This window comes from Bidens hawaiensis, unplaced genomic scaffold (genome assembly GCF_021521415.1).
Source record: "Bidens hawaiensis isolate Kalapana, Puna unplaced genomic scaffold, B.hawaiensis_p1.1 tig00024244_1, whole genome shotgun sequence".
NCBI lineage: Eukaryota > Viridiplantae > Streptophyta > Magnoliopsida > Asterales > Asteraceae > Bidens > Bidens hawaiensis.
The window spans coordinates 336,855-352,415 of NW_027493815.1; the positions used below are offsets into that span (position 1 = coordinate 336,855).

Sequence of the window (15,561 nt, forward strand, 5' to 3'; positions counted from 1 at the left end):
TCAACCCTGGAGGTTTTTCCTTGGGTGGTTCGACGGCTCGGGGATTGTTTGCTCAACAAGAAGGTGTTACCCCGGTTGACACCGGAAATGTTGTCACACCAACTACTGACTTGGGGCGTGTTACAGCTCCAGGGGGTTCCAATCTCGGAGATCTGGAACGAATTATGAGAGATGCCAATCGAACTCATTCAGAGTTAGGCTTGGAAGATAATTCCGGTGACTTCACCCCAAGAAGAGTTCAACGCCATAACTTCAGATCCGAGGCACTTTTTTCTCCGGATGAGTGGCTCCGTATCCAACAAGGTAATCTGAAAGCTGAGTACGAACGAATGGTACGGAACGAGCGTTTTCACGCTCGTGCCTTGACGTATGATGACTCTTCTAGGAGATCAGCTTCCCCACCCATACGGGGAAGTCACATTCAGTATATTCAGCCACCAGAGCAAAACCTAGGTGACATCCGGAGGTTCCGTCCTCGTCCCTGCATAGATATGTGGGTACCATCCTATGAGGACGAACTGGATAGATATGATTCAACTTACCACCCGGACGATAGTTATTATAGCGGGGATAACCGTCTCCCTTCATATGGAGGAGCTAGTTACCCGCGACCGGTTGTCCACCATGCGGAATACTATAGCAGTGCTGAACATGATTTTCTTAAACCATACCGTCCGGAATCTTTCGCAGAAAAATCAAAGTTCATTCCGGGCATCGCGACGGCTCCATTCCTGATAAACGCAAAGATTCCAACATCTGTTGGAACATATAGTGGAATGACAGATCCTAGTGATCATCTGCTGAGGTTCGAAACAGTAGGAGGAGTCATTGGTTGGACTCTTCCACATTGGTGTCATATGTTTGCACTAACATTCACCGGAGCGGCGCGAGAATGGTTTGAAAAATTACCATGCGGACAGATTAAAAGTTGGAAGGATTTTGTCGCAAAATTCTCTCAACATTTCAGCCAACAAAGAAAGCATACACGTGATCCTTCGGAAATATTGGATGTTGAAAGGCGAAATAATGAATCCATTGAGGACTTCATTACTCGTTTTAATAACGAGAGCCTTAACATTGGAGGGGTTAGTGAAGATATGCTGCGGGGAGCATTCCGCAAAAATGTCCATAGTGATGCCTTGATCCGCACACTAACCGGAAAAGATGGAATGCCCGAATCCTGGGATGAAATCATGACATCAACTAAGTTGTTTGCAAGAACTGAAAAAACATTGGGGTCCAGCAGCCAGAAGCAATAACAAATCTAACATTTGAATTTGAGTTCCTCTAAGTCAATGCTTAAAATTCGTCAGGCTTATGGGATTCTAACAAAATTTGGCTAAGGTTTTGTTGGATTATAAGTAATAAAATATTGTAAAGTATTCTTATAACTCGTGTGATGCACAAGATTGCTTAAAAGAAATACAACTAATTTAATTTAATTAAATGAATAAATTTTAAAAAACTTATATTTATCATATTAAATGATTTTATAAGTTCAAATTATATTTCCTAATGGAAAATTCATATGAATACGTGGTGTAATCTTACGCAATTTCTTTATAATCTCGAAAAAAATTTACCTACTGATTTTATAAGTTGTAATTATATTTTAATTGGAATAACGAATTTTAACAAAAGATGATAATATATTCATTATAAATCGTCATATATAATATTAACATGAATAAAACACGTTTTCCATAACGAAGGAAAACAAGTTGTTTGCTAAAGAATCTAAATGTTGGGTATCAATTCCTGACACAACCCGAAATCTAAAACGAACCCAACCTGACAAAATATAGGTTTTCGGTCGGCTGACACGACCAATTTTCTTAAACAGGTCAACCTGAACCCGACACGTTTAAAAGTAGGTCAACCCGTATCCCGACCTGTTAAAAAGTGGGTTAACCTAGTTAACCCGTTTAACAATTTTAGAGAAGTTAATATTTTGATTTTCAAGATAAGAAGTTTCAAATTTTATAATTAAATAGTAAGATTTTTAATTTTTCACATATCAATCATTAATTTTTAAAAGTAAAACTAATTTATTTTACACTACTTTTATCAACTTTTTTAATTCCAATATTTTTATTTTATTAGTTTTAACTATCTATTATGTGGTTATTTCATTCGTTTGTTCTTATTTTGAGCTAAATATGCGAATTAAGTTTGTTAGTTGGGAATGAGAGATAAATACACAAAAACAGTTAGATTTATCACAAATTATTAACAATTTTTATATGAATAAGAGCAATTAAATGTTTAATTTATTACTAAGTTAATAGGTATTACTCATATCCGTATATAAACATAAAATGGGTTGACCCGAAACACAACACGAACACAACACAAATTTAAATTGGTCGACACAACATGAATAAAAATATGGGTTGGGTTAGGGTTGAAGAATCTAAACACGCTAACCTGCCAACCTGAAACCAGTAAAACGTCAACCCACCAACCCGACACGATTGACACCCCTATCTAAATGTGTGTCCGGCGGTTAAAAGATAGAGCATTTGGGCCATATTATATACGGGGAAAAGGTAAAAACGAACCCGAAGAAGATTGAAGAGGTGTAGCAATGGCCGGCCCAGAAGACCCTTAAGTAACTATGGGGAATTTAGTAGTTAGCCAGATACTAGAGATACTATAGGCGTTTTATTCGATCCTTTGGAATGATCACTAAACTCCTTATATATCTGTCAAAAAAAGATGCCTTCCAAAGGAATGAGGAGGCGAGGCTCAAGACTTGTTTGAGAGCGGCTCAAAAGGGAATAATCATCAGCCCTCGTTTTATCATTACCTTGCCAGCTAAGAAGTTCATAATTAAGACAGATGCATCAGCCGGTGGGTTGAGAGCAGTGGTTATGCAAGAGCATCAGTGGTCTCGTTTCTAAGCCAAGCTCTCTCACCAAAACCGAATGAACTAGTGGTTTACGAAAAGGAATTGCTAGCAATTATGACGGCGGTGAACAATGGCGCTGCTACCTAATTTCGGGTCCATTTATTATTCGTATCGATCAGAGAAGTCTCAAGCACCTTTAAACCTAAAAGGTGACCACACCATTACAACACAAGTTGCTCGCAAAATTAATGGGTTATGATTATTGTATTGAGTACCAAAATGGACAGGAGTATGTTACAACCGACACCCTGTCACGAGTTTGAGGGCCATCTGTAACACCTTAACCTTAGACGGATTATACATGGGGGCGGTACGTTGATTGTTCACAAGATATTAGCACTATTAAAGTGACAATATATTTATTTCATTTCAAATAATCACAATTACAAATTTGTTATCTCAAACAAATAACCATACATCAAATTAAAGAGAAAATAATTTATTGAAATAATCCTAAAGGTCCTATCATATTACAGAGATAATAATTTATTGAAACAATCCTAAAGGTCTTATCTAGTGATTTTCCTTCCTCGCGTATTATCGTATCAACCCGTAGCACGTTTAAAATAATAATAATTTTGTCAATAATAATGTTTGTGAGATTTCATAAGTTTGATTATGTGTATATAAAATAAATTGTTCACCATTCACTTGTCAAGTATGAAATCACTTAGCCATATTGCAAATGAAATAACAAATAACAAAATAACCAATAACGATCATTACGTTCTTTTTAGTTGAAGTAAAAAATAGTAGGGGAATGAGTACCACCGTAAGTTCCAACATAAGTTGAAGAATTATGTGGCGCATGTGTATCCCGTCGACCCTCCCACTACGGACTCGTGTCCGTGTATGTGTCTCTTCCATCAATAAAAGCAGTAAACAACTAGCACGCAATTCACATAGTTCATAGACAATTATAGATGAATGAAGCATCACATGAAAACTAAGGTGAAATTTGTTTTAAGTGGTAACATGTCTTCAGTTTATGGACGACATTTGCAGACCTTTGTAGAAGAAGATATGGACCAAAGGTCTGCAGTATGTAATAAGAAGGATGTTTGTTTTTTAAAATCTACAAACTGCTAAAATAAATTGACATTTGAATAAACTGATTTCTTTAAACTTAAAAAAGTTTTTCAACAATGAAATTTAAACATTAGTTTTACAACAATGAAATATTATTTATTAAACCACAATACATTTTTTTAATTCATTCATTTCATAGTTTGCATTAACTGCTAAACAATTTCATCTCAAAAACGAGCCATATATCCCTGATCCGATGCGGTACCATGTGCTTCAAGCTCGTTTTCGTTAGCATCAACACACAGATGACTATTTCATAACGACACATTAGGTTGATTGTATTATGTAAATAGCTCTTCACTGAAACCCTCTTTTCTTATAAAATTATGTAGCGCGAAACATAATTTCATAACAACACATTAGATTTATCTTATTGTGCACATTCGTAATGACCATTGTTGTTTCTTTCCTATTTGTATTAATCAACGAGCAAGCAACATAATACGCACAAATCCATTGAGAATGTTAACTATATTCCATTTCTGCAAAGTAATTTTGTTACACCTAAACTTTCATTCTCAAGTAAGCTTTTTTTATATCTAAACTTTCTACAAACCTAATGTAACAAGATCTTAATTATACCTAAACTTTATATAAACTTTAATTCTTCAACATTATTCTAATAACTAGTAGGATTAGTGGGGAAAACCTAAACACAAGAACTTTTTAGCCAAACACAAGAACTTTGTATATATCATGCAATCAATTCTAAATAATAATTAACAAAAACCCTAATATATCAATTCTAACCCAAACACAAGAATGCTTCAGCCATAACTCATTCAACATCAAATAGCATCAACAACAACCCTAACAATGTAATGTGTTGCAGAATAAAAACCATATATATAAATAAATGGTGAAAGAAAGATGGAAGAAGATGAAGAAGAAAGCATATACCTACGAGATCTGCAGCAGAGTGAACGAGAGGTGAAGGTGCTTGGGGTGTCACGGGTGTGGATATGGAAAGAGGCTAGCATATGTTATAAGTAGTTTGTCAGGTTTGTAGCAATAAGACGACGCACAAACCTTTTTTAATGAAAGGTCTTTCAAAATATAAACATTATGTAGACTTAAAATTATGCGCGGTGTAGACAAAAGAGGTCAAGAAGACCTTTTTTGAAAAAGCAAACACCATAAGTGAACTGGTTTGAAAACTTGGAACGATAAAATAACAAATAAAATCGTAACACGCTACACCCCAAAATATATAAAAAGATGTAAAAAAGGGTCATGAAAGTCACATGAACTGAGGAATACGGTAACGAGAAGACGGTTAAAGCAAACTAGTTGGTCCCGCGAGAATTCCCTACAATTAGTCCTAATTTTAAAGGTACAACTAAAGTGAATATTCTAACGATATAAACGAATAAGACACGATAAAATGGGTTTACAACGGAGTTGTGATCGATAAAACGTTAGATATATTTTATATTAATTTTATAAAATTGAATATATATATATATATATATATATATATATATATATATATATTCACACATATAGGAGAACGTTTTTACGAGAGCATATTTTGAGAGTTTAATGCTCTTCGGTCTGTTAAACAAGTGAAAATGTTAACAACTATAATTTAAATAAAAGGAAATAATCAAAAACAAAAGAAAATGAAATACAAAAGTCAAATATCTTGTCGGGGAAGTCGAACCCGAACCCAAGGTCGGTTCAAACCTTAACGCGGATGCACGTACCATGGGGGAGGTGTCTAACTCGTTAATATCATGAATCCGATTTATTTAAACACAAACACACAACAATCCTAAATTACTTTAAACCTTAATTTCATTGAATCTCAATTGAAGATCGTTTGCCCTCTATCACTTGAATTTGACAGAGGGCTTGTGATTCTCAACAAAATCCGATCCAAACCCCTCTTTCTATTACCTGAAATGAGTATAAACTGAAGACGATTGAGAGTGAGGTTTCGGCTCAAGAACGCAATATAAAATCGATCATACACTGCTTCTGTATTGAAATTGATTCAGGGATTAGTATCAAGATGTTAAAAGGATGGTGTAGGACGAGTTAATTGGATTTTGGTTGTGTATTTATAGAACAACAAGTCCTACATAAGTCGCGGTTGTGTTAGCGAGTAATTGGTGTCAATTAGCTGGATAAGTAACATGATTAGGTTGTAATTGAACATGTAATTGGTCAGTTGACGTGCAGAGACAACCAATTTTGTGAATTCCAGTTTGTAGGAGGATCAAGAAGCGTGGGGGGGAATACGGTTTCCGGCAAACATTTGCATTCTAGTCCCTAAAGTTAGGTCCGCTAGTCAAGTTGGGACAAAACATAATTTAAGGGTAGATTGTTACATATGATAGTTCTTCAAATTCTATTAACGAATAATTGAATTCTCATAACGAAGTAAACGAATATGACCAAATAGAATAAAATTTCATCAATCCTATTTAATACAAGGATCCAAAATAATAATAAAAAAAATTAAACGGCCCAGTTTATAGGTTTGAAAATTGACGAATGTCACACCACCTAATTTTCTACTTCTATATCACTAATTGAACCTCTTCTATTGCAAAGAATTTTGGAAAGTCAAAATGGGATATCAAGTTTCAATATATTGTGCATAGACTCAAATATGGTGAAAATTTGCCAAGGTTTGAATGGGATGGATGGTGGTTAAAGAAGGAGGATCACGTGGTGGTTAGTGGTAACATGTTGCTACGTGAAGATATTGTAAAAATATTCCACGAGTCTTCGATGGGAGGTCATTCGGGAGCGAGAGTTATAGTTAAATAGGTTAAAAGGGTTATCTTTTTAAGGGAGTTGCAAAGTAGGTGCGCCAAGTGATCAGAGGCACGCCGTGTGTATGCGAGCTAAAAACTATTATGTTTCTCTACCAGACCTATTGTAATTGTTACCGATACACACCACTACTTTTACGGACATATTGATGGATTTCATCAGGGGGCTATCAAAGGTCAAGGGTAAAGATACCATATTTGAGGAGGTGGATCAACCTACAAAATACAGTCATTTCATGATGTTGGGTCACCTGTTTTCGGCTAAGGATGTAGCTCAGGTTTACCTCGATAACATATATAAATTTCATGGGTGTCCTAATTTTATAATATTGGATTACGATCCAATTTTTCAAAGCAAGTTTTGGACCGATTTTTTAAAACTTCAGGGGTGGCATCAAATTGTCTACGACTTACCCACCCTCAAACGAATAGAAAGACATAGGTGGTTAACCGGAATGTAGAAGTCTAATTGAGATGAATGGTGATGGAGAGGCCACATATGTGGTTTAAATGGGCATCACTGGTGGAATGGTGGTACAATACCATGTTCCAATCGTTGTCGGGAAGGTCACCCTTCTAGGATTTATACAGCTACTGCCCTGTTTTGCACATACCATACATTCTCAAGGATGTGGTTGATAAAGAAGTAGATGATATTGTACAAGATCATGAAGCAGTCGTGGAGGTGTTGAAACAGTCGTTACTTAAGGTTAAAAATCGTATGAAGCAACATGCGGATAAGCATCGAACTGAGGGTCTTCGAACAAGGTACGCGGGTTTATCTTAAATTACAACATCATATGAAGAAGTTGAGGGTTCACAAGCATTCAAAACTCACTCCTAAGTATTTCGGACCAATTTAAATTATGGAAAAGATGGTGAATGTTGCATACTGGTTGGATCCGCCAGATGAAGCTTAGATTCACCCTATTTTTCATGTCTCATTGCTTAAGGATGTGGGTGGACCAACATCCAAAAGTATACCTCTTCCTTTGGAGGCTCACTTCAAGTTCCAACCGTAAGCGGTTTTGGATCAGAAATTTGTAAAATGGGGTAGTCGAGCTGCAATGAAAATGTTGGCGAATTGGATGGGGAAAGTGACTCAAGATACCACGTGGGAGTTTTCAGATAACCCGAAACTGTGTTTTCCAGATCTTACCGAGCCTACTTCTTGAGGACAAAAAGTGGGTTAAAGAGGCAGTATTGATATGAACAAGTTGACTTGTTTCCTTCTTTGGTTTGTTTTAATGAATATGTTTAGTCCGTATGTTTTGGGGACCGTTATGGTCTTTTATTATTGTTCACGGTTGTCTCGTGTAACGTTGAACATTTTGGATTTTTTTTATGAAACCTAGCAGTCGTTCGTTTCTAGGAATTATTCCAGGATTGGTTTTTCCTCTCCTTTCAGTTACACATGGGAAACAATCGAGAGCTACGATTATAATTTTCCTATACATCAAATAATCTCCTTTAGTCTATCACATAATCTCCTTTAGTCTACGATTGTTCACATTCTCCGGAAACCACATAACCATTTTGTTTCCTAGTCAAATGTCACAGCCCTCAAACCTTTACCTTGGGAAGGGAGCCATACCCACAAGCGGTGGTATTGGTGTTTATTATTAAAATATATAGAAGCGAAAAAATTCATTTGGACCGTAGTTAGAAAAAAACATTAGAGTATAAAACACCATTATTCTTATTTCATAAATCGGGAATAAAGGCCATATTTATACAAACATAAGTTTAATAGGGATACACCCTAATTTACAAAACATGTTTCTTTATTATGTTGATAAACCACTTATTTAAGCTAGAAAGCTCGCATGCCTCATTCTTGTGTCTTTAACAGATCACCTGAAACATGCTTAAAAACATTTTATTACGAAGATATATTGATGGGTACATTCATATGTAAATTATTTATTTTTACAATTACGACATTAAAATGTTTTTACACATGCCTGCTTACAAATTACCGAAATGTACTTGTCACTCGACCGTAACATTTAATAGCCCATTAGGAACACCTTGTATGCAAAACCCCACAATATCAGTAGTAATCATTCCATAAGTCTACAGAGACTTAATCACTGTAACGTAATTAAAACCGTTTGAAAATATTTTAAAAGCATTTAGGCTGTCTGTTGTGAGTTAAATAAGTTTTAAAAATCATCATGATAGTATTGGAAAACTAGTTGTCTCACGCAAAATGTGTGTTGTACTAAAACTCGAATGTCTCACCTTGCAAGTTTACAAACAAAGAGCTTCTTGGTATTAAACACCTAGTTAAACGCAATGTAGTATATCTATATTAGTATAAACCGATAATCGTAACGATAATCACAGGATTAGAAACTTTACACGGTGGCACAACGTCTTACCTTGTTCAGGCAGAGTTTGGATTCGTGTACTAAGCTTATTTCGATCGGAAATAGGTATCGGTACGGCTACTCGAGATATTATACCATATATATATATATATATATATGAAATTTAGAGAGAGTGCATATTTTGGGACGAGAATTGAAGGTCTGATTCACTCCCCTTTTATAGCTGATTTCGGAACTGGTCGCATATCACGATGGCTTAAAAAGATTGTCATCGCATAGCGCGACGAACTTATAGGGTTGCCGAGTCAGCCCTAGCCAGGCCACGTGGCTGGCAACGTGTCACGCTAGCGCAACATGTATCAGGATGGGTTACTTAAGGATCTGTCGCGTAGCGCGATAGCTGCAAAAGTTTTCATAACCGACTCGTTATAACCGTTAAAACCGATTAACCGAAACCGCCATGATGGATCGGTTATGGTTATGGCTATCTATTAACCGCTATATCGGTTATGGTTATGGGTTTGGTCAAAAACCACCCCAAACCGACCCATGCACACCCCTAATTGATATTAATGTGCAAAGTAAGCTATTTATAGAAATCATTGTATTTCAAGAAAGAAACATGAATCGAAAATGATTTTTAAAGCTTCTTAAAATAAAAGTGTGATACAAAAAAAGAATATGCAACAATACATCCAAACCGATAATCTCTTATTGTGTTCTAAGTAGACAATACACGTAGTTTATAATGAAACAACCTATTGAAATGCCAAATCAGCGTCAATCTCAATGAGCACATCGTGAGGCTCGTTAAGCATCGAAGCAGTATAAACATGTTTCTGCTGAGGAATTTGGCTTATTTTGATCACCTCTTCCTCGCTCAATGACCAGTCGAAGATGTCTAAGTTTTGTTTCATCCTCCCGGGATTAAAACTCTTTACTACAAAGCTGACACCTTGTTCATGCATCCATCTTAGACAAATCTGCATGTCCACAATATTAGATCAATACATAAATTTATACAGTAAAAGACACGATCTTTGACTTTTAAAATGATCAGTTTTAACTCAAGTCTATTTTGGTCAAAACTGTTTTGACACAAACCACGTTGACAACTTTTCTGAAAACCCATTTGACCTGTTACAAACCTAACCCACACGTTTTTTCAGGCTTATCTTAGAAATAAGAGAACATGAGCAACAATCTTCCCTCTAGACTTGGCAATATCTTGAAGAACATCACATTCCATGACGCGGTTGTGTCCCCATTGAGTACCAAATGCATCTAAAGGGGAATAAGCCGTAAGAAGGATATCGTTCTTTTTGCAGAATTCGTTAAGTTTCTTTTGTTGCCAAAGCGGGTTCATCTCGACCTTCAACAACCACACATAAATCAGTGACAAGATATATATATATAATATTAGATTTGGTTATGACTCGAGCATCGGTGTGATAGTTACCTGATTGACTACTGGGGGAATTTTAGCAAAGGAAATGATTTCTTCGATTAGTTTCGGATAGAAGTTGCTAACACCGATAGATTTGGTGAGTCCAAGATTCTGACACTTCTCCATTGCTTCCCAAACATCTTTGATATTGATAGCGGCTATGCTCTCTTTTGTAAGTGGGCTTTTGGGATCATCTTGGTTTAGCTTTAGTGGCCAGTGTATTAGATACAGATCAACATACTTTAGTCCTAATTCCCTATGTTGAATCACACATTTTTAAATGTCAATATCTTGTTTAACTTGAAGTCAGCTTGCGACAACCAAAGACATATCATAAAAGTGTATTATATAAGACTAATTGAGAATAAACCGGTTGTTGGTACATGTTTGTCAGTAGTTCATAGTCTAGAAATTGTAATCGAGTCTGTATTGTAATTGTGTATTTGATTATGTTTTAGATTGTGTAACTAGCGAAGTTGTCAACAAGTTCGCTCAGGCGAACTTGTTGAACAAGCGAAGTTGTCAACAAGTTCGCTCAGGCGAACTTGTTGAATATGCGAAGTTACAGACAACTTCGCCTGTGGCGAAGTTGTCGAGTATATAAACTGTTTCAGCCGAAACAGTTTGGGGTGGTTTTAGGGTTTCTGTCAAGTGTTTGAGTTTAAGCTGACGTGTTTACGAGTCAAGAGTCTGTAATAGTGACCTCGAGTCACGTGTTTGGTTATTAATATAACGTGTTTGATTCATTGCTCGTGTTATTCTATATCTACACTCGTAACCTACCTACGCAGGGATTTCGCACCTGCGTTGTTAGCGATATCCCGTGTACGATCCGTCCAGGAACCTACAATTGGTATCAGAGCCATTGGCTCGATTGTGAGGTTCGGGATTTCACGCGGGTGTAGATTCGTCTCGTTTGACCTATTCGCGGAACCTACACCGGTTTATAATCGACGGTATGTTTATATATATTTTTTATCGTAAATTTGCCCAATCAAATGGTTTTGTGAATGTTCGTAACTAACATGGACCTATAACGTACCAAACCATACCCATACAAAAAACCGAAATACCAAACTTCGATTTAAATTTGGTTAAAGCCTTAATCCGATCTAAACCTACTCATGCACGCTCCTAGACTATTTATTTTAAACGTAAAAGTACACACCTTTTTTTTAATCTATGATACCAGTCAAGTTCCCAACAATTTGAATGCCACAATAATATTAAACCAATTTAATAACATATGCGGTGCGCGCATATAATGTATATATGTGTGAACCCTCAGGTGGGCGAAAGTAAAATTGCACTAATTTTGACATTATTTTACTAATCTCATGAAAATAACGTTAAAAGTGGCGGAAGGTTAATCAGGCATCATGTGGTGGCGTTGATAGCCGAAAGACAAGGGCACATGCACCAATCAGCCGGTGTCCCGATGATTGAGTGCTATGTGCCTTATGTCCAAGGCTTGATGCAAAACTACTATCGAGTCGGGGGTCTCACCGGAAGCAATCTCTATATCCCTATGAGATAGAGGTAAGGCTGTCTACATCTTACCCTCCTCAGACCCTACCATAGCATTGCTATTGGTGGGATATACTGAGTACGATGATGATGATGATATTGTAGAGGGATATTATGTAGTCTTACTGGAGACTCTTGTTGATGGCTGGTAATACAAGGTGGCCTTCGGTGGAATCACACCACAGTTTGGTGGTAATGAAAAGCTCGGCCCGTGACTTAATGAGACCGAGACTCAACGCTTCCTTGATGGCTTCCCCGAGAGGTTTCTCGGTTTCATAGAGCATGGTTGTGTCAAAGTGGCGATAACCAAGCTTGATGGCTTCGATAACCGCAGCCTTCACCTCATCACTATTTTCTGACCGGGTGGCTGTACCCAAGCCTAGCAACGGTATGGGTCGTCGGCCATCCGAAGAACTGATCGTCATCTCTGGAATGGATACCATCTTTTGTTTTAGTCTTTCACTTTTCTTTTGAGTAATGCAAAAGAAGTTTTACAGGAAAACTAAGTAGCAAGATGCAATATATATAGAGAAACATATGCAGAATTGACAAAATGGCTTGCCTAAGCATGTTAACTTTTTTTTTAGTCAATAAATCAACGCTAAATGTAAGGCCAATTTAGTGACTTGCGATATCAAATGACGAAACCCGTTATATATTTTGGTCAAGTGAATAATTTAAGCCGACGCGGAAACCGGACACGAAACGAGAGCTTCGGGAACGCGCATTAGCTTCAACGGGATAAGGCTTCTAGAATATGTTATGTTTTACTATATATAGAAGCATTGTGTGTCATTTGTATGTGTGTTTGTAAGATGTAAATCACCACCCAAGGGGAGCTCACCTTGGGTGGGTCGGTTCTAGTTTAATGTTATTAATCTTTTACCGATTACGGAGTCGTTCACTATACTTATTATCTTTATATTTTTGTTCGATCGTTTGATTTACCGCACCCGTCTCGACACGTTTATCGAGGGCAAAACCGTTCGGTGGTCGTTTTGGGACCTACAATTGGTATCAGAGCTTTCGGGCTCTACTAGTTGTAGATCTTGGGTCACAACCTTGGATTTTGGTCTTGTGTGTGAAAAGACGGATTTTTCGAGAAAATAAGTGATTTTCGGATTTTTGTGTTCTTCAAGTTCTTAAGAAATTTAAGTTGTTCTTGTTCATGAAGATGTTGAAAATGGGTTAAAGGTTGTGTTTGTGGTGTGTGATTCTCAAGAAATTGTGTTTGTATAGTTGCATGTATTTAGATATGGTTGAGAAAGGTGACAAGGAAAGTGGGTTGGTGACTTACTAGACTTGTTTAAAATTTTCGCCTACTTTTCCAAAATCGATCAGATTCAAAAAATCGATCAGATTCAAAAAATCGATCAGTTTCTAAAATCGATCAGTTTTCTAAATCGATCAGTTTCAAAAAACGATCAGTTTCCAAAATCGATCACTTTTCTAAATCGATCAGTTTCCAAAATCGCTCAGTTTCAAATCGCCCGGTTTTCAAAATCGCCCGGTTTTCAAAATCGCCCGGTTTTCAAAATCGCCCGGTTTTCAAATCGCTCAGTTTTCAAAATCGCTCAGTTTTCAAAATTAGATCACTTTTCAAAAGGATCACTTTTCATTAGATCATATCAGACTTAGTTTTTGGGCAGCTTTTAAGAAATGGCAAACCCAATTTCCACTGTTGCTAGTGCTGAAGCTGTTCAATATGTGATGTTTGAGAACGAGGCCGGAACCACTTCTAAGCCTCCAAAGTTGATGAAATGGGACTGTGATTTTGATGAGTTTAAGTGGAGGTTTTACAATTATCTCAAGATCATTGATTACAATCTTATTAGACCTATTGAACAGGGTCCACACCGTCCTATGACAACTGGTACTGATGGTGTGGTTCCCAAAACAGTAGTTAACTACAATGATGATGATCGAAGAATGATTGCTGAATATCAAAAGGCTTTTGGTATTCTAACTGTATCTCTTTCACGAGAAATTGCATTGACACTGAGACTACACCACTGCTAAGGGTCTATGGGATGCCTTAGTGAACAAATTTGAAGGGAACCTAGAAATGAGAAACAACCGCAAAGGAATATTAAAAGAAGAATTCAACAACTTTAAACATATTCAAGGAGAATCGGTTGCCTCTCTCATCAACATATTTGAGTCACTCGCTACTAAAATGAGAAGTGTCGATATCATCCACGAGTTGTCTGAGATCAACATGAAGTTGTTGGATTCACTGCCTCATACATGGAATAGCAGTGTGATTACCATCAAGAGAACGACAAACCTGGATACCTTAACACTCTCAGAGATGACTTCTACCATCAAGTTTTGGTGCATAGAAAATAAAGATGAGACAAGTGATGCGGGTGTGAGCAGTCAAGCAAGTCCTATAATCCCCGAGTGTGCTGCAAGTGGAAGTAGTCAAGCAAACACCTCGTCAAGCTCCACTAATAGGATTCCTACACCTGCCTCTTCATTCCCAAGGTACACAAACTTTGCTCACAAGCTTGCATAGATAAAGTTCTTCACTATAGAAACCATAATGCAAAAATTCTTGAACAAATTGAGAGCATTAGAGTTCAGAATGATGATCTTAAAAAGCTTGCAAAGATTTACACTATCAGAATTAACACTCATGGTAATGATATGGCCGATCTTAGGGAACAAGTTTCCATTGCTAGAAATTTGGCAAAACCTCATGAAAATCATGTAATTGAACTAAACGCTAAAATTTCCAAATTAGATATTGAATTAACCCAAAGAAAAGTTGCCATAGAAAACTTTGAGTTAGCTTCTGAGAAACTGAATAAACTAATTGGGTCACAAATGGAATTAAGATTAAAGACTGGTTTAGGTTATGATAGTTCTGTTGTACCTCCACCGTTTAACAATAACTATACTAGCCTTCCTCACTTTGACTTTAATTCTCCTCCAGAGGAAGAAATGGTCTATGGTATTGGTCATGTGCCCATATCAAAGACATTTGTTCCTTCTGCTCCAAAGACTGTTGATTCAGTTGTTCCTTCAGTTAGTAGTCCTAATAGTAGTTCATCTTCTGCAGCGGGTTATGTAGAAGAGAAGGGGTGTGTGGAAACAAACAAGGGTTGTGGAGATAAAAACTTACTTTTTGATTCATCTATTGATTCCAAAAACATTTTGAACAATGATGTATTTGATGAGAGTGTTCATGTTGGCACGACTATTGAAAATGAAAATGATGTTTCCATTTCTGATAGTGACTGTGAAACTACTTTTGATGAAACCATTATTGATAGAAACGTGTATGAAAAGGTATATGTGAATACTGACTTACCTAGTTGTTCGTCAAATAGTTGTAAAGTTGACGAAACCAAAGTTAATGAAAATTGTTTTGAAATGGAAAATGCAAGTACATCTGGTAAATATGTTCCACCTCATAGAAATAATTTTTATAAATCTACTAATCAATATTATCAACCTGAACTGTAC

The 15,561-nt window shown here is 36.7% G+C and overlaps 1 protein-coding gene across 1 annotated transcript; it reads right to left on the bottom strand.

Moving 5' to 3' along the window:
- Positions 1-9,808: 9,808 nt before the first annotated feature.
- LOC143568892 (D-galacturonate reductase-like) lies at positions 9,809-12,570 on the bottom strand. Its single transcript, XM_077054926.1, has 4 exons — positions 12,217-12,570; positions 10,576-10,819; positions 10,309-10,488; positions 9,809-10,099 (listed from the first exon to the last, which is right to left on the bottom strand). The coding sequence occupies exons 1-4, from the start codon at positions 12,531-12,533 to the stop codon at positions 9,875-9,877; spliced, it is 966 nt and encodes a 321-aa protein (XP_076911041.1). The 5' UTR covers positions 12,534-12,570; the 3' UTR covers positions 9,809-9,874.
- Between the last annotated feature and the right edge of the window lie 2,991 nt (positions 12,571-15,561).